This window comes from Cannabis sativa, chromosome 1, assembly GCF_029168945.1.
Source record: "Cannabis sativa cultivar Pink pepper isolate KNU-18-1 chromosome 1, ASM2916894v1, whole genome shotgun sequence".
Lineage (NCBI taxonomy): Eukaryota > Viridiplantae > Streptophyta > Magnoliopsida > Rosales > Cannabaceae > Cannabis > Cannabis sativa.
The window spans coordinates 40,805,252-40,828,475 of record NC_083601.1 but is presented as its reverse complement, the minus strand read 5'-3'; the positions used below and the strand labels follow the sequence as shown (position 1 = coordinate 40,828,475).

General features: G+C 30.6%; 5 protein-coding genes across 9 annotated transcripts in view; 2 read left to right on the top strand and 3 right to left on the bottom strand.

Annotated features, from left to right (window-relative positions):
- Positions 1 to 6: 6 nt before the first annotated feature.
- Positions 7 to 3,189, bottom strand: LOC115704580 (ATP-dependent 6-phosphofructokinase 6-like). Its single transcript, XM_061109813.1, has 13 exons — positions 3,093 to 3,189; positions 2,974 to 2,980; positions 2,831 to 2,870; positions 2,643 to 2,705; positions 1,967 to 2,104; positions 1,691 to 1,849; positions 1,527 to 1,580; positions 1,364 to 1,432; positions 1,151 to 1,280; positions 807 to 1,072; positions 590 to 638; positions 331 to 485; positions 7 to 198 (listed from the first exon to the last, which is right to left on the bottom strand). The coding sequence occupies exons 1-13, from the start codon at positions 3,187 to 3,189 to the stop codon at positions 7 to 9; spliced, it is 1,419 nt and encodes a 472-aa protein (XP_060965796.1).
- The window catches only part of LOC115707556 (probable inositol oxygenase), a 36,097-nt gene continuing 14,534 nt past the window's right edge, over positions 1,662 to 23,224 (top strand). Inside the window, exon 1 of one of the 5 annotated variants that reach the window (XM_061115576.1) lies at positions 1,662 to 1,733. The gene's annotated coding sequence lies outside the window, so the exon portion shown is untranslated. Of the gene's footprint in view, positions 1,734 to 13,808; positions 13,892 to 15,230; positions 15,288 to 23,224 lie in introns of those variants that run through there. The other 4 variants (XM_061115566.1, XM_061115570.1, XM_061115580.1 and 1 more) reach the window with 4 other exon arrangements.
- On the bottom strand, positions 4,865 to 8,255 carry LOC115704579 (ATP-dependent 6-phosphofructokinase 6-like). Its single transcript, XM_030631782.2, has 13 exons — positions 8,022 to 8,255; positions 7,893 to 7,939; positions 7,750 to 7,789; positions 7,562 to 7,624; positions 6,789 to 6,926; positions 6,518 to 6,676; positions 6,363 to 6,416; positions 6,200 to 6,268; positions 5,987 to 6,116; positions 5,643 to 5,908; positions 5,426 to 5,474; positions 5,185 to 5,339; positions 4,865 to 5,056 (listed from the first exon to the last, which is right to left on the bottom strand). Exons 1-13 carry the CDS (start codon positions 8,253 to 8,255, stop codon positions 4,865 to 4,867), a joined length of 1,596 nt encoding a protein of 531 aa, XP_030487642.2.
- Positions 9,764 to 12,915, bottom strand: LOC115707565 (ATP-dependent 6-phosphofructokinase 6). The gene is made up of 13 exons (XM_030635578.2): positions 12,392 to 12,915; positions 12,249 to 12,295; positions 12,120 to 12,159; positions 11,940 to 12,002; positions 11,719 to 11,856; positions 11,478 to 11,636; positions 11,327 to 11,380; positions 11,180 to 11,248; positions 10,970 to 11,099; positions 10,616 to 10,881; positions 10,455 to 10,503; positions 10,229 to 10,383; positions 9,764 to 10,150 (listed from the first exon to the last, which is right to left on the bottom strand). The coding sequence occupies exons 1-13, from the start codon at positions 12,653 to 12,655 to the stop codon at positions 9,953 to 9,955; spliced, it is 1,632 nt and encodes a 543-aa protein (XP_030491438.2). The 5' UTR covers positions 12,656 to 12,915; the 3' UTR covers positions 9,764 to 9,952.
- Positions 17,771 to 22,565, top strand: LOC115707559 (mitochondrial-processing peptidase subunit alpha). The gene is made up of 13 exons (XM_030635568.2): positions 17,771 to 17,971; positions 18,529 to 18,768; positions 18,896 to 19,192; positions 19,404 to 19,571; positions 19,694 to 19,861; positions 19,999 to 20,079; positions 20,199 to 20,265; positions 20,791 to 20,888; positions 21,429 to 21,501; positions 21,585 to 21,655; positions 21,826 to 21,875; positions 21,957 to 22,069; positions 22,163 to 22,565. The coding sequence occupies exons 1-13, from the start codon at positions 17,933 to 17,935 to the stop codon at positions 22,213 to 22,215; spliced, it is 1,518 nt and encodes a 505-aa protein (XP_030491428.2). The 5' UTR covers positions 17,771 to 17,932; the 3' UTR covers positions 22,216 to 22,565.

The following is a 23,224-nucleotide window of genomic DNA, read 5'->3' as shown; positions in this document are numbered from 1 at the left end:
AGGCAGTCAATCACAGAATAAGAATTGACCATGGTAATCGTTTTCTTCGCTTTCCCCATTTTCAGAGTAGATTTCTGTATGATCATCTTTAAAACTGTCTGGAGCATTTAGGAAACTTGGCTGATTGGTTGAACCTAGTAGTAGCCTTGCCCACATTCGGTCGGTTACTACAACCTTGTTTTGTCTCTCATTAATGCGCTGCATATAAAATAAAAAATTAGGAAGAAAAACAATTATATCAATTTCTACTAGTGATTATGAATGGTAGGACACGCCGATCAAGGTTGATGGAGAATTATAATGTATGTACTTTTTCATGGTTAAACTTACATGGAAAGGTATGTAAGCATGTCTTCCATTAACAGGGCCAATTGTGAAACCAGTATATCCTGCCATTGCACCATGTACGGCGCTCTGAGCAAGGAGTGTGCAGCATATGTTGTCGGATGCGTTGCTTGGAATCGCCCGGATCATGTAAGTGGGATCTGCATCACATCATTTTGTTAAGCTACATGTAAGTATGAAAATACCCTTTCTTTTTTTTTTTTCAAATAAAAAAAAAAAAAAAAAAAAAAAAAAAAAACCTTACCTATATATTTGAGGTTTATGTTAATCTTTTCTTGCGTTGAGAAGTAATCCTACAATACAAAAGAACATTAATTGATATAGCAAGTTGCAGAAACATGGATTTCTAGTAATTTCTCAACGATTGAGTGTTATTTTGTTTAGTGGAACTGGAAAAGTATAAGAGCGAAAACCCTTATAAAAGCTATTAGGAAATAAGTAAGAAATTCTAGCATTTGTACCTTGATTTTCTGTGTTAACCAGAGTCCAACATCTTGAAGTAGCTTATTGCCAGAAGCATCTTGCTGGTTAATGTTACGAGTATTCTCAGAGAGATTTTCTTGTCCTGCACCTTCAGCCACCACTATTACCATGTGTCCATTCTCTTGAAGTCTTCTTTTGATGTATTCGAATAGTCCTCCAGGTCCTTCGAGGTAAAACGGGGACTCTGGTATTAGGCAGCAATCAACATCTCGGCTTGCGATAGAAGCATACATTGCTATGAATCCTATTTCAATGAAAATTTATCAGACTACAACATTCATGTAGAGATTAGTAATGTAGTGAGCTTAAAATTTAAACTCACCGCTATGGCGTCCCATCAACTTGACAACACCAATGCCATTCTCGAAGCTTTCAGCCTCAACATGAGCAGCGTTGATAGCTCGTTGAGCGTCCTCGACGGCAGTATCAAAACCGAAGGACTTATCTATAACCTGAAGTAGAATAATGACAATATTCATCAATATGATACATTCACCAGTTCATAAACAAGTTTGATCATGTTATGAAAAAGTACCGGTATGTCATTGTCTATAGTCTTCGGGATTCCAGCCACTGCAACTTTCAGGCCACGCCTCCTAATTTCCTGTAGGATATGATTTCTTGGTTAGTACCACTGAACTAAAAATATATTTATTCAATAGTTTCGAGACTGATATGATCTTCAAACATGAACTGACCTCAAAAATTACTGAAGCACCCTTTTGAGTTCCATCTCCTCCAATTATGTAAACCTGAGGCCAATTAAATTGAAATTTTCAATGAGTTAATAGAGTTTCATTTTTAGAGAATTTCTCTTTTAAACCAAGTAAGTCTAGAAAAAAAAAAAAAAAAAGAAACATGCCTGATTGATGCCTCGATTTTGAATACTGTCTACAATTTTGGATGTGTGATGACCTCCACGAGATGTTCCAAGAATGGTGCCACCACGTTTATGAATGTTATTGACAATTTTTGGGGTTAATGGGATTGTGTTTCTAGCATAGAACCCTTTATATCCACCCTACATTATAACAATAAATAAAATTCCACCTCATTAAGACTAGACAATTTTAAAGAAATTACTTCATGACTATCTAGATTCCTGTTCTGAAAACAATATATATTTAGTATCGTTTACCTCAATCCCATGAACTGTGTTTACACCATACATGTGGTGTAAGCAACAGACTATCTCCCTGATCACTGTATTTAGACCAGGGCATAGACCCCCACATGTGACTATGCATGCATTCACTTCTTCGGGTTCAAAAAGTACCTATGAAAGGAAACAAGTTAATTACGACATCGTTTTCTTGTTAAATTAAAGTGACTTACTTTTGAATGATATTCAAAACACATGAAGAAAAAACCAAGTGGAAATTATTATGGAAACTTTAATTTATTTTGAAGAAAAAAAGAAGATTAGCTTTTTAAAATTAAGTTAAAGGACAAAGTTTTATAGTCCTTTGATATACAATAATTTTACTTAAAATATACATCTGTTATATTGATTTTTAAATTTTCAATTCTTAAATATTTAACGTGTTAAAAATAATATTTAAATATTTTGTTACATGCGTGTACTTTTTAATATTTTTACGAGTGAAATAAATTGTTTGAATTTTATATTCTATATTGTAAATTTTTAAAAATATTTTAAATAATTATAATATATATTATCATATAAGAAAAATTGAGATTATAATTATTTTTCATAGTGAAAATGCAAAAATTTATTAGTGTATACAAGCACCCTAAAAAAATTATAATTTTAAAAAGTTCAAAAAAAAAATAATAACAAATTAAGCTATTACCTTTTGACGAGGTCCTGCTCGTCGAAAGTGGGGCCCTCTTGGACCGTCCTTCTGGACAACAATCTATGTAGAAGAAAAACAAGTAAATTCATAACTATTACTAATTCGATATTAAATAAATATAAAGTAAAACGTAAATAAATAACATTTTGGAATCAATAAAGTAAACGATGAGAATATTCACTTACCTGTTGGGCTACCGAATCATCCTCACCAACAAAACATTGCCTGTTCAAATGTCAATCATTTAATGGTTTAGTTCATTTGGGTTAATTCTAAAGTCAAAAATTTAATTGAACACATCATTAAAAACATTAAAATAAAAACTCACCTCACCGCTGAGTAAGTTTGATTATATTGTAATGGATTTGGATGAGTCTCCAAAAGAAAAAAAAATATATAGTAAGTAATAGTTACATTATAGATGATAAAGAAGAAGAGAAAGAGTACTTGCACTAACAGTAAGGTCAGTGAGGTAATCAAATAGGTGAGGAACATCTTCAAGAATGTAACCGTTGTCACTTGTGACGATTTTAGGAGTTATCATTTCAGTAGTGGAATTGGAATTTGAAGTGGTTGTTGGGATGTAGTGTCGGTGATTAGTGGTGTGATCTTGGTAAGAGTTAGAGTTGGTGGGATCAAAACACCGAAACTTTGGTGTTGAAAGGGAATCAGAGCTAGATATTTATTCTTTCTAAGCTTAATTAAGTTTTCAAGCTTTGAAAGTATAGGGTGCATCTAAATTTCTGCTGCAACTATGCATCTATTTATAGCCTTTCATCAAATCCTAATTCTATACTAATAAGGAAATTATTTAAACTAATCCTATCCGTTATCAATCCTAATTCTATACTAATTAATAAGAACTTATTTAATATATATATATAAATAAGATCTTATTTAAATTAATAAATATCTAAAAGATAATTATAAAAAATCATATGTTTTACCATTTATATAATTTTAAAAGTGCTGAATTAACTTATTTCTGTTTAACCGAACTAAACTACATCCATTCAATTATGTTGTAAATATATAAAAATCTGTTTTTATTTTTTTCCGAAATTTTATTATTTGTAAAAATAAAACTATTATAAAAATATTATTAAATCAAAAAAGATATTTTAAAATATATTAATTTTATTAAAGGTAAGAAATTAAAAAATATATATATCATTTCAATTTACTTCGAGTGTCTTTAAAAAAAATTACTTCGAGTGTTCAATTAATTTTAATAATTTGAATGTTTAATGATAAAATTTATTTTATTTTAGGAAGCTACAATTTTTAATACATTTGGTAGTCTACTTAAACTCAAAAAATAAAAATTAGTATTCTTGTTTCTTCTACATGAAGTCAGGAACTAAATCCTCTTATGATAAATATTAGGTTTTAACTATTATTATTTATAAATTATACTACTGGAAGAGTTTCTAACAACTAATTTACTTTACTTTTTATAATATATCACTAATTTTTTTTAGTGTACTTTAAACATTTTATATTATACAGGCTTTTTTGTTTTTTTAACATAATTTAAATATTATTTTTTAACAGTAAATACTATTTTAGACTTTATATTTTACAAAAATTACTAATTGAATCTTCTATTTTGTTAAATGATAATTTGAACTCTCTATTTTTATAAATAGAACATAATTGTACCCTGAGATTAATTATGGTCAAACTTTTTTTTTTAATACGACCAAAATCACCCCGATTTTTATTTTCATTTTTATTTAATTTTTTAAATATATAATTTATTTTATATAATTTATAAAAATAAAATAGAAAATTAAAATTACCATTTTGAATACGCAAAACACAAAAGCTGTCAACTTCCAAAAAAAAAAACTTGAAATAAAAAGCTAATAATATTATAAAATTAAATTTTTGCCAAAGCGAGTGAAAATAGTACCAACAATACAAAAGAAAGGGAGAAAATTTTCAAATAAAAAAGAACAAAAGCATATTCATGTTTTTATGGATGGTTGAAACAAAGTATATTTTTAGAGTCGTGTGTAAGTATTTTTTATATATGAAAAAAAAAACAATTTATTGATAATCTTAAAAGGAAATTGTAACAAAACAGTACGTAATAATATTTTTATCTAAAAAACCGACAAAAATAAAAAGTAACAGACACAAGCACAACATTAGCTTTAGCATGCTGTTCAAACAAAAATGAGAAGTAACACTTTTGGTGATCTCGTCTAAGGCAGTCAGTCACAGATTAAGAATTGACCATGGTAACCGTTTTCTTCGCTTTCCTCATTTTCAGAGTGGATTTCTGTATGATCATCTTCAAAAGTGTCTGGAGCATTTAGGAAACTTGGCTGATTGGTTGAACCTAGTAGTAGCCTTGCCCACATTCGGTCGGTTACTACAACTTTATTTTGTCTCTCATTAATGCGCTGCATATAAAATAAAAAATTAGAAAGAAAAACAATTATATCAATTTCTACTAGTGATTATGGTAGGACACGTCGATCAAGGTTGATGGAGAATTATAATGTATGTACTTTTTCATGGTTAAACTTACATGGAAAGGTATGTAAGCATGTCTTCCATTAACAGGGCCAATTGTGAAACCAGTATATCCTGCCATTGCACCATGTACGGCGCTCTGAGCAAGGAGTGTGCAGGATATGTTGTCGGATGCGTTGCTTGGAATCGCCCGGATCATGTAAGTGGGATCTGCATCACATCATTTTGTTAAGCTACATGTAAGTATGAAAATACTCTTTTTTTTTAAAAAAAAAAAAAAAAAAAAAAAAGCTTACCTATATATTTGAGGTTTATGTTAATCTTTTCTTGCGTTGAGAAGTAATCCTACAATACAAAACAACATTAATTAATATAGCAAGTTGCGGAAACATGGATTTCTAGTAGTTTCTCAACAATCGAGCGTTATTGTGTTTAGTGGAACTGGAAAAGTATAAGAGCGAAAACCCTTTTAAAAGCTATTAGGAAATAAGTAGGAAATTCTAGTATTTGTACCTTGATTTTCTGTGTTAACCAGAGTCCAACATCTTGAAGTAGCTTATTGCCAGAAGCATCTTGCTGGTTAATGTTACGAGTATTCTCAGAAAGATTTTCTTGTCCTGCACCTTCAGCTACCACTATTACCATGTGTCCATTCTCTTGAAGTCTTCTTTTGATGTATTCGAATAGTCCTCCAGGTCCTTCAAGGTAAAACGGGGACTCTGGTATCAGGCAACAGTCAACATCTCGGCTTGCAATAGAAGCATACATTGCTATGAATCCTGTTTTAACGAAAATTTATCAGACCACAACATTCATGTAGAGATTAGTAATGTAGTGAACTTAAAATTTAAACTCACCACTATGGCGTCCCATCAACTTGACAACACCAATGCCATTCTCAAAGCTTTCAGCCTCAACATGAGCTGCGTTGATAGCTCGTTGAGCTTCCTCGACGGCAGTATCAAAACCGAAGGACTTATCTATAACCTGAAGTAGAACAATGACAATATTCATCAATATGATACATTCACCAGTTCATAAACAAGTTTGATCATGTTATGAAAAAGTACCGGTATGTCATTGTCTATAGTCTTTGGGATTCCAGCCACTGCAACTTTCAGGCCACGCCTCCTAATTTCCTGTAGGATATGATTTCTTCATTAGTACCATTAAACTAAAAATATTATTATTCAATAGTTTAGAGACTGATGTGATCTTCAAACTTGAACTGACCTCAAAAATTACTGAAGCACCCTTTTGAGTTCCATCTCCTCCAATTATGTAGACCTGAGGTCAATCAAATTGAAATTTTCAATGAGTTAATAGAGTTTCATTTGTAGAGTTTCTCTTTAGAACCAAGTAATAAGTCGGGAAAAAAAGTAACATGCCTGATTGATGCCTCGATTTTGAATACTGTCTACAATTTTTGATGTGTGATGACCTCCACGAGATGTTCCAAGAATGGTGCCACCACGTTTATGAATGTCATTGACAATTTTTAGGGTTAATGGGATTGTGTTTCTAGCATAGAAGCCTTTATATCCACCCTACATTATAATAATAAATAAAATTCCACCTCATTAAGACTAGACAATTTCAAAGAAATTGCTTCATGACTATATAGAGTCCTAAAAACAATATATATTCAGTATCGTTTACCTCAATCCCATGAACTGTGTTTACACCATACATGTGGTGTAAGCAACAGACTATCTCCCTGATCACTGTGTTTAGACCAGGGCATAGACCCCCACATGTGACTATGCAAGCGTTCACTTCTTCTGGTTCAAAAGATACCTACGGAAGGAAACAAGTTAATTACGACGTTGTTTTCTTGTTAGATTAAGGTGACTTACTTTTGAATGATATTCAAAACACATGAAGAGAAAAACTAAGTGGAGATTATTTTGGAAACTTTAATTTATGTTTTTATGAAGAAAAAAAGAAGATTTACTTTTCAAAATTAAGTTAAGAAAAAAGTTGAAGAATATGATAAAATCATATTAACTATTGAAAAAGAAAAACTATAAAAAAAATAGGGACAAAGTTTTATGGTCCTTTGATATAGCATAATTTTTCTTTATATGAAAGAATATATCATAGTTATTTTGACTTTTGAATTTTCAATTCTTAAATATAGTTTAAATATTTTATTATATGTGTCATTTGATTTTTTTTTTTTACGAGTCAAATAATAAGTTGTTTAAATTTTATTTTTTATATTATAAATTATTGTAAATTTTTTAAAATTTTATAAAATATTTTAAATAACTATAATAATATACATTATTATATAAAATCATATAAAAAATTGAGATTATAATTATTTTTTATACCGAAAATGCAAAAATTTATTAGTGTACACAAGCACTTCACAAAAAATTATAATTTTAAAAAGTTAAAAAAGATAAATTAATAAATTAAGCTATTACCGTTTGACGAGGTCCTGCTCGTCGAAAGTGGGGCCCTCTGGGACCGTCCTTCTGGACAACAATCTATGTAGAAGAAAAACAAGTAAATTCATAACTATTACTAATTCCATATTAAATAAATATAAAGTAAAACGTAAATAAATAACATTTTGGAATCAATTAAGTAAATGATGAGAATATTCACTTACCTGTTGGGCTACCGAATCATCCTCACCAACAAAACATTGCCTGTTCAAATGTCAATCATTTAATGGTTTAGTTCATTTGGGTTAATTCTAAAGTCAAAAATTTAATTGAACACATCATTAAAAACATTAAAATAAAAACTCACCTCACCGCTGAGTAAGTTTGATTATATTGTAATGGATTTGGATGAGTCTGCAAAAGAAAAAAAAATATATAGTAAGTAATAGTTACATTATAGATGATAAAGAAGAAGAGAAAGAGTACTTGCACTAACAGTAAGGTCAGTGAGGTAATCAGATAGGTGAGGAACATCTTCAAGAATGTAACCGTTGTCACTTGTGACGATTTTAGGAGTTATCATTTCAGTAGTGGAATTGGAATTTGAAGTGGTTGTTGGGATGTAGTGTTTGTGATTAGTGGTGTGATCTGGGTAAGAGTTAGAGTTGGTGGGATCAAAACACCGAAACCTTGGTGTTGAAAGGGAATCAGAGCTAGATATTCTGTTCATTAGCTAGTTCTTTCTCAGCTTAATTAAGTTTTCGAGCTTTGAAAGTATAGGGTGCATCTAAATTTCTGCTGCAACTATGCATCTATTTATAGCCTTTTCATCAAATCCTAATTCTATACTAATAAGGAAATTATTTAAATTAATCCTATCTTTTATCATTTTTTTATGATAAATATCTTTTACATGCTGAATTGTAATTCTGCTGCCACTCTTAATTGAAGCCTTTCATCAATCCTAATTCTATACTAATTAATAAGAACTTATTTAAAATATATATATATATATATATATATAAAATAAGATCTTGTTTAAATTAATAAATATCTAAAAGATAATTATAAAAAATCATATTTTTTACCATTTATATAATTTTAAAAGTGCTGAATAATTATATTGTAAATATATAAAAATCTGTTTTTATTTTTTTTCCGAAAAAAAAAATACTTCGAGTGTTCAATTAATTTTAATAATTTGAATGTTTAAACTTTAAAGATATAATTTATTTTATTTTAGGAAGCTATAACTTTAAATACATTTGGTAGTCTACTTAAATTCAAAAATTAAATTAGTATTCTTGTTTCTTCTACATGAAGTCAGGAACTAAATCCTGTTATGATAAATATTAGGTTTTAACTATTATTATATATAAATTATACTGGAAGAGTTTCTATCAACTACTTTACATTTTGTAATATTTCACTAACATTTAATTTTTTTTCAATGTACTTTATACATTTTATATTACACAGATTTTTCTGTTTTTTTTTTTACATAATTTAAATATTATTTTTTTTAAATATATATTTAATTTAGTTTATTATATGTTAATGTGTATGATTACAAGAAATAAAAGAAAAGGTCAAAAATTATTATAGCAATGAGGAAAAGCTCAGTTTCATTTAGCTATTAATTATATTCAGTTTCCTTAGTTATATTTGAGGTTTTTAGCATAAATTTTAATTGGAAAAGTACATCTAAATATAGAGCATTGGAGATATTCTCAATATAATAGTTTAGTGACGTAATATATTACAGGTGAAATTACATATAACGAATTCTACCTGATTCAAATTAAATTTATGAAAAATATTAAAAAACACCTTAACGTATTAGTCACCACAAGAAATAACAATAGTATTAGTCACCACAAGAAATAACATATTGTTATTTGTACATTTTAATATTCATTTAATATATTTAATTTAATAAATAAGATGGAAAACTAATATTCACTTGATAAAATGAGGAATGTTAGATACTCTAAGATAACTTTTAGTAATTTTCTCAAAATTTAACTATGACATAAAGAAATTAAACATATTATATGGGATATACAATATTAAATTCACTTGATTGAACTCATATATATTTGAAGAAGAAGAAGAAAGATATGGTTATCATGGAGGGGATGACATCAAAAGGTGATAATAGTTTTTCTTAGTGTAGTATATATTAATTTATTTTTCGCTAATAATTTTTTATTGATGACTGAATGCAGTATACTTTACTTGGACCTTAAAATATTCCAGTGCTAAAATAGAAAACCATAGAAAATGATAATCTTAAAAGAGGATTCTAATGATACAGACTACAGTATATTCATTTGAAAACCTTATGACACATTATTTAGCATGTTGTTCAAACGAAAATGAAATTCAACACTTTTTGTGATCTGTCTAGACTAGAGGCAGTCTCTCTCAGCTTATTAAGCTTTGACCATTATAGCCGTTTGGTTCGCTTTCCCGATTTTCAGCATGGATTTCTGTTTCATTTTCTTTATGATCATCTTCAAAACTGTCTGCAGCATTTAGGAAACTTGGCTGATTGGTTGAACATAGCAGCCTTGCCCACATTCTGTCAGTTATTACAACCTTATTCTGTTTCTCATTAATCCTCTGTATAGAAAAAAAAAACAATTATATCATTTTCACTACACTAACTATATGTATGTATATTTGCATAGTTAAACTTACATGGAAAGGTATGTAAGCATGTCTTCCATTAACAGGGCCAACTGTGAAACCAGTATACCCTGCCATTGCACCATGTACGGCACTCTGAGCAAGGAGTGTACAAGAAACGTTATCAGATGCGTTGCTTGGAACTGCTCGGATCATGTAAGTGGGATCTGCAGCATCACATCACTTTGTTAAGCTTCATATAAGAAAGAATGAAAATACCCCCTTTCTTTTAACTTACCTATATATTTGAGGTTTATATTAATATTTTGTTGTGTTGAGAAGTGATCCTGCATTACAAAACAATAAATTAAATTAAGATAGAAAGCTAGGGGAAACATGCATTTTAAGAGTTTATCAACAACTGAGCTTTGTTGCTTGCTTTTGTCTATGTTATTGTACCTTGATTTTCTGTGTTAACCACAGACCAACATCTTTAAGTAGTTTATTTCCAGAAGCATCTTGCTGGTTAATGCTACGAGTATTCTCAGAAAGATTTTCTTGTCCTGCTCCTTCAGCCACCACTATTACCATGTGTCCATTCTCTTTAAGTCTTCTTTTGATGTATTCGAATAGTCCTCCAGGTCCTTCGAGGTAGAACGGGGACTCTGGTATCAGGCAACAATCAACATCTCTGCTTGCAAGAGTAGCATGCATTGCTATGAATCCTGATTCACTTAAAAATTCATCAGATGACAGCATTCATGTAGAGATTAGTACTGTGGTGTGGCGTGGCGAACATAAAATTTAACTGACCGCTATGGCGTCCCATCAACTTGACAAGGCCAATGCAATTCTCGAAGCTTTCAGCTTCAACATGAGCTGCGTTGATAGCTCGTTGAGCTTCCTCAACGGCAGTGTCAAAACCGAAGGACTTATCTATAACCTGAATCAGGGTAATGAGAATATTGAGTGTGACACATTTGTGAATTGAAAAACAAGATTGACCATGTTATGAAAAAGTACCGGAATGTCATTGTCTATAGTTTTTGGAATTCCAGCCACTGCAACTTTAAGGCCACGCCTCCTGATTTCCTACAGAATATCATTTCTTGGTCAATTTCACTGAATAGTGTAAAGATTTGTTTAGGTGATCTTCAAACTGAAACTTACCTCAAAAATCACTGAAACCCCCTTTTGAGTTCCATCTCCTCCAATTATGTAAACCTGAGGTCCATCAGGTTGAGTTTCTTAATGAGTTTATAGAGTTGTATTTGTACAAGGCTCTTTAAGTAGAAAAGAAAGAACAAAAAGAAAAACAAGCCTGATTGATGCCTCGATCTTGAATGCTGTCAACTATTTTTGATTTGTCATGACCTCCACGTGATGTTCCAAGAATGGTGCCACCACGTTTATGAATGTCATTGACAATTTTTGGGGTTAAAGGGATTGTGTTTCTTGAATAGAAGCCTTTGTATCCTCCCTACATTATGAAAACAATATATGTATCATTTTCACTATTTGTAGTAGAACTACGGATAATGTCTTATATTGTAATCCTTTACCTCAATCCCAAGAACTGTGTTAACTCCATACATGTGGTGTAAACCACATACTATCTCCCTGATCACTGTGTTTAGACCAGGGCATAGACCCCCACATGTGACTATACAAGCGTGCACTTCATCTGATTGAAAATACACCTAACCAACAAAACAAGTTGATCATGCATCACTTCGTTTTCTTCCTAGATCAACTTACTACAGAAGATGAGAAAAACTAAAACCTTTTGACGAGGCCCAGCTCGCCGAAAGTGTGTCCCCCTTGGACCGTTCTTCTGGACAACAACCTTTATATACAAAGGAAAACTCAATAAAATTATAACAAACTCTATTAAAGTTCTTTAAAAAACGACTTTTGAGTCAAACAAAAAAGTGAAAAACAAACGGATGAGAATATTATTCACCTTGTGGGCCACTGTATCATCCACATCAACAAAGTATTGCCTGTTCAAAACATCAAATTTAACGGTCAGTTCAGTTCGGTTCCAAAATTAATACTTTAAATTTCATTAAAACAAAACAGAACAACTCACTTAACGGCTGAGTACGAAGGATTATCTTGTAATGGATTTGGATGAGTCTGCAAAAAAGAAAAACATAGTAAGAAAGATAATTAAGGAAACACGACAGAGGTTGCTTTATTACGAGGAACAATAGAAGAGAAAGAGTTACAAACAGGGAGATGATTTAGGTAATCGGATAGGTGGGGAATATCTTCAAGAACGTAGCCGGCTTCACCGGTTTCGATTTTAGGATCAGAGTTGATTAAAAGTCCCATTTCTGGAGTGGAATTGGAGTGAGAGTTGTTGTTGAAGCTTGAATTTGAAAAGGTTCGAATATAATGTTTGTGATTAGTGGTGTGATCTGGGTAAGAGTTGGTTGGATCAAAGCACCGAAACCTTGGTGTTGATAGAGAATTAGAGCTAGATATTCTGTCCATTAATGGATGATGACACTACAACTCTACAACAAAACTCTCTCTCAGTTTAAGTAGTCAAGCTTTGGAAGTATCGAGTCTACACTAAAATTCTGCTGGAACCACCGCCTATTTGTATATATATCCACTTGCTAAGAGTTTACTTTCTAAAAATATATGAATTAAACCAAATTAAATTATATGAACCCATCTTAAATACTTATTAATGATGCTTTTTTTTTGAGTTGACATATTTGAATAAACATATTGTATGGATACTAATTTTAAAATCACATGATTGTTCATATATTTGGAAAGGAGAAGAAAAAAGATGTGGTTATGATCGAGGGGGATGACATCAAAAGGCATGCTTGTGAAAATGTGACTCATGGTCCATGCTATTATGCTATTACATCTGTATCTCTAATTTAATGCATGATAAGCCTTGATAAATACTACCATGACCGCCACTTTTTATTTATATTCTTTTAGTACTAATGATTATCCTTTTGAATGACGTTCTTGAAGCTACCTTGGCATGTTTAATAAGGGAAAGAGTTCAACATTAAAAAATAATTATGACGTTCAACTCAAAGTGTTTTGGTCATGTTTTTCTATTTATTAATAAGGAAAGGAAAAACCGATCGTAGATCCTTAAGAACATCCTTTAAAGATTCTCTTATCAACATTTTATTTATTTATTTTATAAAACAGAAGATCCTTGAAGATTCTATTGAGAAACAATTTTTGAGTCTCTTTATTATTTAGTATTTTAAACAACTATACAAACTTATTATAACACTAAAAGCTGCTTAATGCTTATAAATTATGAAACATTTCCTTTTAAAACAAATGAATAAATTTTGGAACTTTTCAAATGAGTTAAAACAATGTGTACACGTGTTAGCAAAACAATTTTTTTTTTTAATTATATAGATACCACAGAGAAACCCTGTAACAATATAAATATTAATTTAGTATATAAATAAAAAGCCTTATAAAATAATTCATTTTAACGATTTTTCATACAAGTTTTATGGTATTTGTGTGAGTGGTTTTTTTAATTAAGGTCTTTTTATTTATTTTTGGATTGGATAATCTACTTTTCATAGTTTTTTTTTAAATAACACTTTTCATAGATGAATACACTTGAAAACATTAACAAAGTAATTGCTAGATTCTAAAAAAAAAAAAAAAAAGAAATAAAGAAATGGTTTTACAAAAAAAAAAAAACAAAGGTATTGAGTAAAATACAAATTTGTGAGCTCAAAAGGTGCCAATAATTGGCCTAATGGGCCTAACCATACTTTTGTAAGCCCATTGGGCTTGATGATTATCCGGCTTTAAAGCCCCTAATATAGGGCTAGAACTATGGGCTCAAAATTGTTTATGGACATCCCCTTTTAGAAGAAAAACTAAAGGGAAAATTACATCTACACACTAAATTATGATCTAATTTATAGAAATGTCGTTAGTCAAAAAAATATAACGCAATTTCAAAAATATATAACTATATATTACGTAGTAAATTAAAGTATTGAGTTTCAAGTTATAACACATGTGAGTATATTCCTTCTCTCTCTTAATTGATCTCAGCTTAAAGGCTTTTTGTTGGTCTTGAGTTCTTTTTGTGTAAATCTATTATTTTTTTTTCTTTTTCTTCTGTAGTTTTTAAAAAAATAATTTTGGCTATACCGGTATTTGAGATTAAGAGTTACACCATTATACAAAATAATTAGTTTACACATAATTCAAATATACATATAAAATAATTTTATACACATTAAATGAAAAAAAAAAGTGACATTTCATAAATAAATTACTAATTAGTTACCTTTCATATATCTGATATATATGATATTAATAAAATATTGTAACTAGATGTATTTTAAAATACATACAAACTGATTAGTTTACGAAACAAAAATAATAATTAATAAACTTTTTAAAATAATATAATTTTGTTAATATAACTTTAATAATTTGTAAACATTGTACCAATTTTGCCCCTATCACTTCAAGATACTAAGCATACGTTAAAGTAATTGATTAGTTGATAATAGCATACCTTAAAATTTTATTATTTTTTGTTGCCTTTATATCAAGTTATATGTTCACAATCAACATTTTTAAAAGCTGATATGCTTAATTATTAATGGTGTTTATAATTTTCTTTTTATTTTCAAACTAAATATTGAATATATTCATGATATTGGTTTACAAAACTGATATATAAAAGAAACATAGATCATAAAAAGTAATTCATACAGAAAACATACTATTATAGTTATGCTAATAAATCTATTAGTTTATTTTTGCATATTAAAACAAATTTTATTTTTCTTTTGTATATTGGAACAACAATTTTTATTTCATTTCATATAGCCTACAATTATATATGTTAATAAACCTACTAGTTATCGTTTGTTGGGGGAACAATATATATTTTTTTTTTCCAATACAGAATAAACTATAACCAAACATAATGATATTCGCCAAGAAACCCATTAGTCTATTTTTCGTGTATATTGGAACAACAATTCATTTTTTGTTTAAAGCACAATGTGTGCCTATAAAATAACAAACTAATTAGTCTATTTTTTTTTTCAAGTTGAGACATCAAATTTAATTGTATACAAAGTACATGACTATGACTGTAACATGTCTTATATAGTAAACTTGGATAAGAATATATGCACTTGTCAAAGATTTAAATATGATGAAATTCCTTGCTCATAAGTTTATTTGACATATATGCCTATACTCATATATGCTAAATAAACTTTTTAGTTTATTTTGACATATTAAAATATATTTTCATTTTTTGTTTACACAGTAACCTTTTCGTATAGTCTATTATCGTATATGCTAATAAATCTATTAGTTTATTTTAGCATATTGAAATAAATTTTATTTTTCTTTTCGTATATTATTGGAATAATAATTCAGTTCATTTCATATAATCTACCATTATATATGTCAATAAACTTAGTAGATTCTATTTGTTAGAACTACATTTTATTTTTTTCAATACATAGTAAACTATAATCAAACATACGCCAATAAATTTATTAGTCTATTTTTCATATATTGTAACAATAATTTATTTTTTATTTCAAACACAATGTGTGTCTATAAAATAACAAATTAATTAATCTATGATTGATTCTCTTATGTAAGGGTATTTTGGGTACAATAAATAGCAAAAAAACATATATTTTTCACATTTTGAAATGTTCATATTGAAGAGTAGATTACAATAATATATATTTTTAAGCGAAACTGAGTAATGATGTGTTTAATGTTTATAACAAAATTATAGTTATTTATTTTATTTTATTTTATTTTTTGAAAAGAACAAAATTATAGTTGTTAAAAATATATTTTAAGTAACATTATGGTATCATACTGTAACTTTAAAATAATTAATTGATAACTTAAATGTCTATAAATTTAATTAAAATGTTATGTGAATTTTTTTACTTGTAATTTATTAGTTTTTTAAATAGTTTTGAAATATGTAAAGAAAAAATAACATAATTACTAATGATACCAATAAGGATTGATATGGGAGAATGTGAGTTGTCAGGTTTAATTTCTTTTCTTATTTAGTTGATAAAAATGGTTTAGACATAGGCATGTTTAATTTATGGTTTTGGTTATTTATGCTGAGGTGTCACCGTTAATTGTTTCAATTATTTTAGGTAACGTTATTATTGTAAATAATTTATAAATAATGTATATTATTGAAAAGTTCCCAAAACTAAATCCTAAGATTTTTGCCCCTTATGCTAACCCGAACAAGTTTGATATCTATTTTGGCGGGGTTGATGAAGCATGTAAACTGGTTATTAGGGATCTAGCCCCTTATGAAGAGGATCATTTCTCTCTGAAGTATCTTGGTGTGACAATGAGACTAACTAAATGAAAATAGTAGATTGTAATCACTTTCTTAAGAAGATTCAATTGAAGCTTCACAACTTGGCAACTAAGCATCTCTTTTTTGTAAGAAGAGTACAATTGATGCAATCAGTGTTGTTGGGCGTTTGTTGTTATTAGATGAGTATCTTTATGTTGCCGCATAAAGTAGTCAATAATGTTGACAAACTCTGCAAAGACTTTTTGTGGGGTGCGAGAGGTAATACTAGTAAGATGCATCTAGCTTTACAGGACCTTGTCTACAAGCCGAAGAACTATGGAGATTGGGTTTTCGGGAAGAAACCAATTGAAATAAGGCTTCGATTGCTCGATACATTTGGGCTATTACTACGAAACAAGATGTCTTGTGGGTTAAATGGATCAATGTCATCTACTTGAAAAACTATGATTTTTGAGTGGTTGATATGAAAGGTGATATGAGTTGGTATTGACGAAAACTTCTTAATCTTAGGAATCTTTTCACTCGAGAGACAATATTGGATGCTGAAAAAGGGACAAAATTTTAGGTCAGTAAACTTTATATTATTTCCTTACTCCTTATGCTAAAGTTGATAATCATAAAATAATTTAGTGTGGATTATCCGTACCAAAGCATAGATTTTTTTTTTTTTGGCAAGCCTCTCTTAATATCTTATTAACAAGAGATCACCTGTTGACAAGAGGTATCGCTATTAATTCTATTGGTTGTCCAGTTTATGAGCTTGGCGATGACTGTCATAGTCATCTTTTCTTTGATTGTTCTTTTTCCAAGCAACTCATGCATGTTATTCATTCTTGGCTTGGTAATGCCATTTGGTCGTTGTCCTATTCATATTGGCTTATGTGGTTAAATGATCACTGAGATCGCAGTTTTCTTTATAGGGTTGTTGCAGCAGTTTGTCCAGCTGCAGTATATTTTATTTGGTGGAATTGAAATATTTGTATTTTTGAGCAAATATATTTATGATTTTTTATGTGAATAACTTAATTAGAGTTGCTCTTAAAGCGACATTATTACTTGGTGATAGGAGAAATTTCTCTAAAAGAGACCAACCGATTTTTGATTTTGTCTGTAACACGTAAGTAAGTCTATCTTTTATTGTTTTGTGGATGATTCTTTAAATGTAAAAAAAAAAAATGAGTAGTTTTGAACACGTGTATTAACCTCTTTTGACCGAGGAGGAAGTAAAATGAGATTAATTACGAGAGTAAAAGCAGGGTAGTTACCGTGGTCCAATTTGCACATCCCCAAAACCCAAACTTCGTGTTTGCTTTGCTTAATTTCCTTTTGCGTAGCGAGTCTCCCTCCCTCTTCATTGACACTGCAAAACTCAATAGGGTTGCTTTCTCCTCTAGTCTAGGGCTTCATTCGATTCACCCGCCATGTATCGAACTGCAGCTTCACGACTTAGGTCTCTCAAGGTTAGTACCAACTTCACTCCAAAATTCTACCGCTTCATTCAACGTCTAGGTGGTTTAAGATCCGTGTCGTGATGTTTCATTTCTATTATCAAGCTCGATTAATTGTGTTTTTAATTAGATTATATTGCTTCACCACCTTTATAATTGATTATATGGGAAAATGGAGAAAAACTAGGGAAATCAATTTATTAGTGCTGTGTGTTTATGTATGCTTTGGTCGACAAAATGAAAGATTTTAATCAGGTTTATTATCTCCGCTGTTCCAAAAAATGAAAAGAAAAGTTTTTGGGGGCGTGGGATCATCGTAATTTTGGCGAGGGAATTTTTTTTCTTTTTCTTAAAGGAGAAAACTCATTTAAGCATTGTAATTTTTTTTTGAAAAAAAAGAAAAACTTGATATCTTTTAACTTTGTGTTTCAGGCAAATCATATTATGAGCGTTTAGTTTCGTTGTTTTCTTTTCGCATAAACATAATAAACTGTACGAATTGGTTTTTCTTAAAAGTGAATGCTGACTGCAGTCTGCACTGCAATGCCTTCTTATTCTTTTCTGAGTAGGGTCGTGTGGGGAGTTCAGGTGCTGCCAGGTATGCCACCGCAAGTGGGGTTGCCACAAGACCAACCTCAGGGGGTTTCTTTAGTTGGTTGACTGGGGAACGTTCAGGTTCTCTTCCTCCACTAGAAATCCCACTTGCAGGCGTAAATTTGCCACCCCCAGTACCCGATTATGTTGAACCAAGCAAGACCAAGATTACAACTCTTTCTAATGGTGTCAAAATAGCTTCAGAGACATCAACGGTATGCAATAATCAATTCTTTTATGCAACCTGTCTATACTAGTTGAATTCCATTTTATTTTAAGATTTTATCTTTATTAATTTTACGGTGTGTGTTTGTGATAAACTCTGACGGGCTATTTAATCAGAACCCTGCAGCTTCTATTGGTTTATATCTTGACTGTGGTTCTACATACGAGACTTCAGAATCATGTGGGGCTTCACATTTGCTGGAACGAATGGCCTTTAAAAGCACAACTAACCGTAGCCACTTGCGAATTGTGAGAGAAGTGGAATCAATTGGTGGAAACATTGGAGCTTCAGCTTCTAGGGAGCAAATGGGATACACATTTGATGCTCTAAAGACCTATGTACCTGAGATGGTAGAATTGCTTGTTGACAGTGTGCGAAACCCTGTTTTCTTAGATTGGGAAGTCAATGAGGAGGTAACCTTGTTATTATTTATTTATTTATTTTGTAAAAGCTTATAAATTGGATTCGGAACTGTAAAATTGTTGCATTTACCTAATGCTATTGTCATGTTTTGCAGCTTTTCTGCCATCTTATCAAGATTAATATATTATTATCAATTGTTATTGTTGTGCTTGTGAAGTTGTTTCATTTGTTACCTTTTCAATTGATATTATGTTTGTGTAGCTGCGAAAAGTGAGAGCTGAGATCGCAGAATTGTCCAATAATCCTCAAGGCTTACTTCTGGAGGCAATTCAGTCCGCTGGTTATTCTGGTGCATTGTCAAATTCTCTTTTGGCTTCTGAAACTGCACTGAACAGATTAGATGGAAGTATTCTGGAGAAATTTGTTTCTGTAAGATACAATAATATTTATGAATCCCTTATGTATTCTAGGTGTCTTGATAAACTTTTCATTGTGGTAATTGTGCATTTATTTTTCTTGATTATTCGTAACATATGATATTTGGATTTCAGGAAAATTACACTGCTCCTAGGATGGTTCTTGCAGCATCCGGGGTTGATCATGAGGAGTTGATATCACTAGCGGAGCCACTTCTTTCAGACCTACCCAGTGTTCCCAATCCTGAAGAGCCCAAATCTGTATATGTTGGAGGAGATTATCGTCGCCATGCTGATTCATGGGTATGATGTTTGTGTGTGCATGTGTGTGTGTGTTTAAGATTGGTTCTTTCTTCTCCTCATTTGCAAAATTTTCTCATAGATCATTCCATCATTTTTCTTTTGTGCTAATTTTCTTCACTTCTTTTGTGTTTTTTCAGACCACGCATGTTGCTCTTGCCTTTGAGGTCCCCGGTGGCTGGCGTGAAGAAAAGCAAGCTATCCTTTTGACTGTTCTTCAGGTGTGCATTTTAATATTGGAAACTCTTAAGATTTTTTTCTCGATTTTATATCATTTTTCTACAATGATGTAGATGTGACATTGCTTACTTTCATGCTTAAACAAACTCTCATTTTACAGTTGCTTATGGGAGGAGGCGGCTCATTCTCTGCAGGGGGTCCCGGAAAGGGGATGCATTCAAGACTATGTAATATTCCTTAGTCTTCCAGTTTATTTATTTTTTTGTAGGTTCAACTTTATTGGAAATTAATGGGACACCAGAACAGGAAGGATGATGAATCTCTTCCAAGCAATAAAACTCTTTGTCTATTCTAAATGCATGCAAAAATGCTCTAGGAAAACTAGACAATAAAGCTTCAAAGTCTGTAGTTGTGAAGCATTCATCTTGCTTTCTTCATTGCACCAAAAGAATATTTACAAATTACATAAATAGAAATGAATTAGTAACAAATTTTAAGGAAAGACATGAAAATTACACACATGATAAAGTTATTTTATAAACATAAATAATAATTAGAACTTATCTCATGGAAATCTTTAAGTCTTAAGAACTTATCCAGTTTATTTCTTTTGTTACTTAATTTATCATGGTTTTGGTTTTACAGTTTATATGTTATTTCATGACAATTTAACATGGCCCTCTTTACTCTTTCATTTCTTTATAAATTGCATAGTTTAGCATACCTTATTGTGCCTTTTCTCCTTTGAACAGATCTCCGTGTCTTAAATGAATACCAACAGATGCAGTCCTTTTCTGCATTCAACAGCATCTTCAATAATTCCGGTCTATTTGGCATTTATGCTAGCACTGTAAGGCTTACATTTTAGAATTGTCTTTGTGAATCTAGGATGCTATTTGTTGATGTATTAGTAGGATCATGTGGAATCAGAGACTTAGTGCAGTTTACTTCTTAGGCTGATACTTTTTTTTTCTTCTTTTTTTTTTTTTTTGATAATAATGGAATAGTTATGACTCATTGAGTGGATGTCCAGCAGATTATTATTATTATTATTATTATTATTATTATTATTATTATTAATTTTCCTTTTCTAAAAACATAAAAAACACAAATTAGTCATGGTGTTAAGGTTGCACGTTTCTCCACAATGACGATCTAAAGAGTTTTATGTGGTGATGGATGAGGAATTTTTAACTCATTCTGAATTTGTATGGCAGAAAAGTTAAGTTGCTCTAGTCATCTAATCACATTAGACCTTTGCATTGACACAGCCATTATGAACTCAAAATACAAATTATTACGGTGTTTGGTGACGTCAATCCTTATTACTAGTGAGTACATTATTGTTTCTTTTTTCCTTAGACTGAAGATGTTGAATATTCGGATGTAGGGATCTGACTTTGCCTCAAAAGCAGTTGATATTGCTGTAGCAGAATTACATTCAATTGCAACACCTGGACAAGGTTATCTTTCCTTCCCTTTAATCTTGTTTCCCCTTGTGTATTTTCTTGGGTTCTCTTTCTTACTTTTATTTCTTATAATTCAGTTACCCAAGTGCAGCTTAATCGTGCTAAAGAGTCCACAAAATCTGCAGTTTTAATGAATCTGGAATCTAGAGTATTCTTTCTTTTTCTCTCTCTCTCTCTCTCTATATATATATATACATATCCTGACATATTTTCATATAATGTGATAATTTTATCTTCGAGATGACAATTCATATATGGCTGCATATGATACGTTAAGTATTCAATCATTCATATCTATTTCTTATTGAATTGTTGCAGATGATTGCATCTGAAGATATCGGTAGGCAGGTTTTGACATATGGAGAGAGGTAAATTTGAGTTGATTTTTTATTTTCTCAGTTAGGAAACCCATGCTTTCTAGCATTCTTATAATTTTTTAATACTTGCAGGAAACCTGTGGAGCATTTCTTAAAGACAGTGGACGAAATAACTCTGAAGGACATCATGAACATTGCCCAGAAGATTATTTCTTCGCCTCTAACCATGGCATCATATGGGGATGGTAATTGTTTTTTTTTAGGAATTAGATAGTGTTAAAATTAACTGATTAGATAGAGCTGAATATTGACAAATGATTTTGTTTTTCCTGGCCCAGTTATTAATGTCCCCAGCTACGAATCTGTGAGCTGCAAGTTTAATTCTCGGTGAGGGCACTTCGGTCGCTTCGCCATCAGCCTTAATTATAGAGTTCAAGGTTACTTCTTCCCAAACATTCTTACTAAGGTTCAATATTGAAATAAATTTTAATCTTTTGAAGGAAAATTATCCACATTGAGTATACCCGGGATATTTGGCTTTCTTTTTTGCCATCTTCCTCGCTTGGAATTTTTTAGCGGGTCTTTCTTTAAGCAATTCATTATCAATGAAAATTTTGCATTTGTTATAATTTTCTTTTCCTACACTTTGTTTTCTTTTTTCTATTTTTTTGTATGGATATACACGCTATGATCAATCATTCTTGTTGAATAAATGATAAAAGCAGTGAGAGGTTGCTATTTTGTCTTGACCGAATATTTTGGTTGTTGGAAACAAGTAAATTAAGCTTCAAAGAGTTAAAATGTAAATGATTTTATGCTTCGTCTTAAGCATCTAAAACTGGTAACATTTTGTAAATATTATTGATCTTGGAGAGGTTTGTTTTGGAAAAATTGGATTGTGATTTAGAGATGGCTGTTTCAATATCATTTTTGCGTTGACTCCTCATATCAGCCGTTGACGGTGGCTTTTATTCATGTTCTCTCTCTCTCTCTCTCTCATCATTTTCCTAAGTCGTGTGTGGTAATGCATCTGTATACTTGTTTGTCGTAACATATTATTTGTTGCCGTGTTGTCTCACTAAATGTAGCATGTACTTGTGTCACTCATAGAGTGAGTGGTAATTATTTTTATAGTGGGACGTTTTGATTTATAAATAAACTTAACATTAGTGAATGTATACTTATTATGGTCCTCTATGTTTCATTTTAATATAGTAAAAGCAACAGTAAATTAGGCTATGCTTGTTTTAATGTTTGGACAAAAAGCTCATTTAAAATCATTTGACTGCCCGGTCACATTTTATCATTATATTTTTAAGCTTCTTTCTTTTTTTTCTCTTAAAAATGTATTTTGTAAGCTTCTTTCGAGATATTGAAAAGGTGGAAATGAATTTTATTTA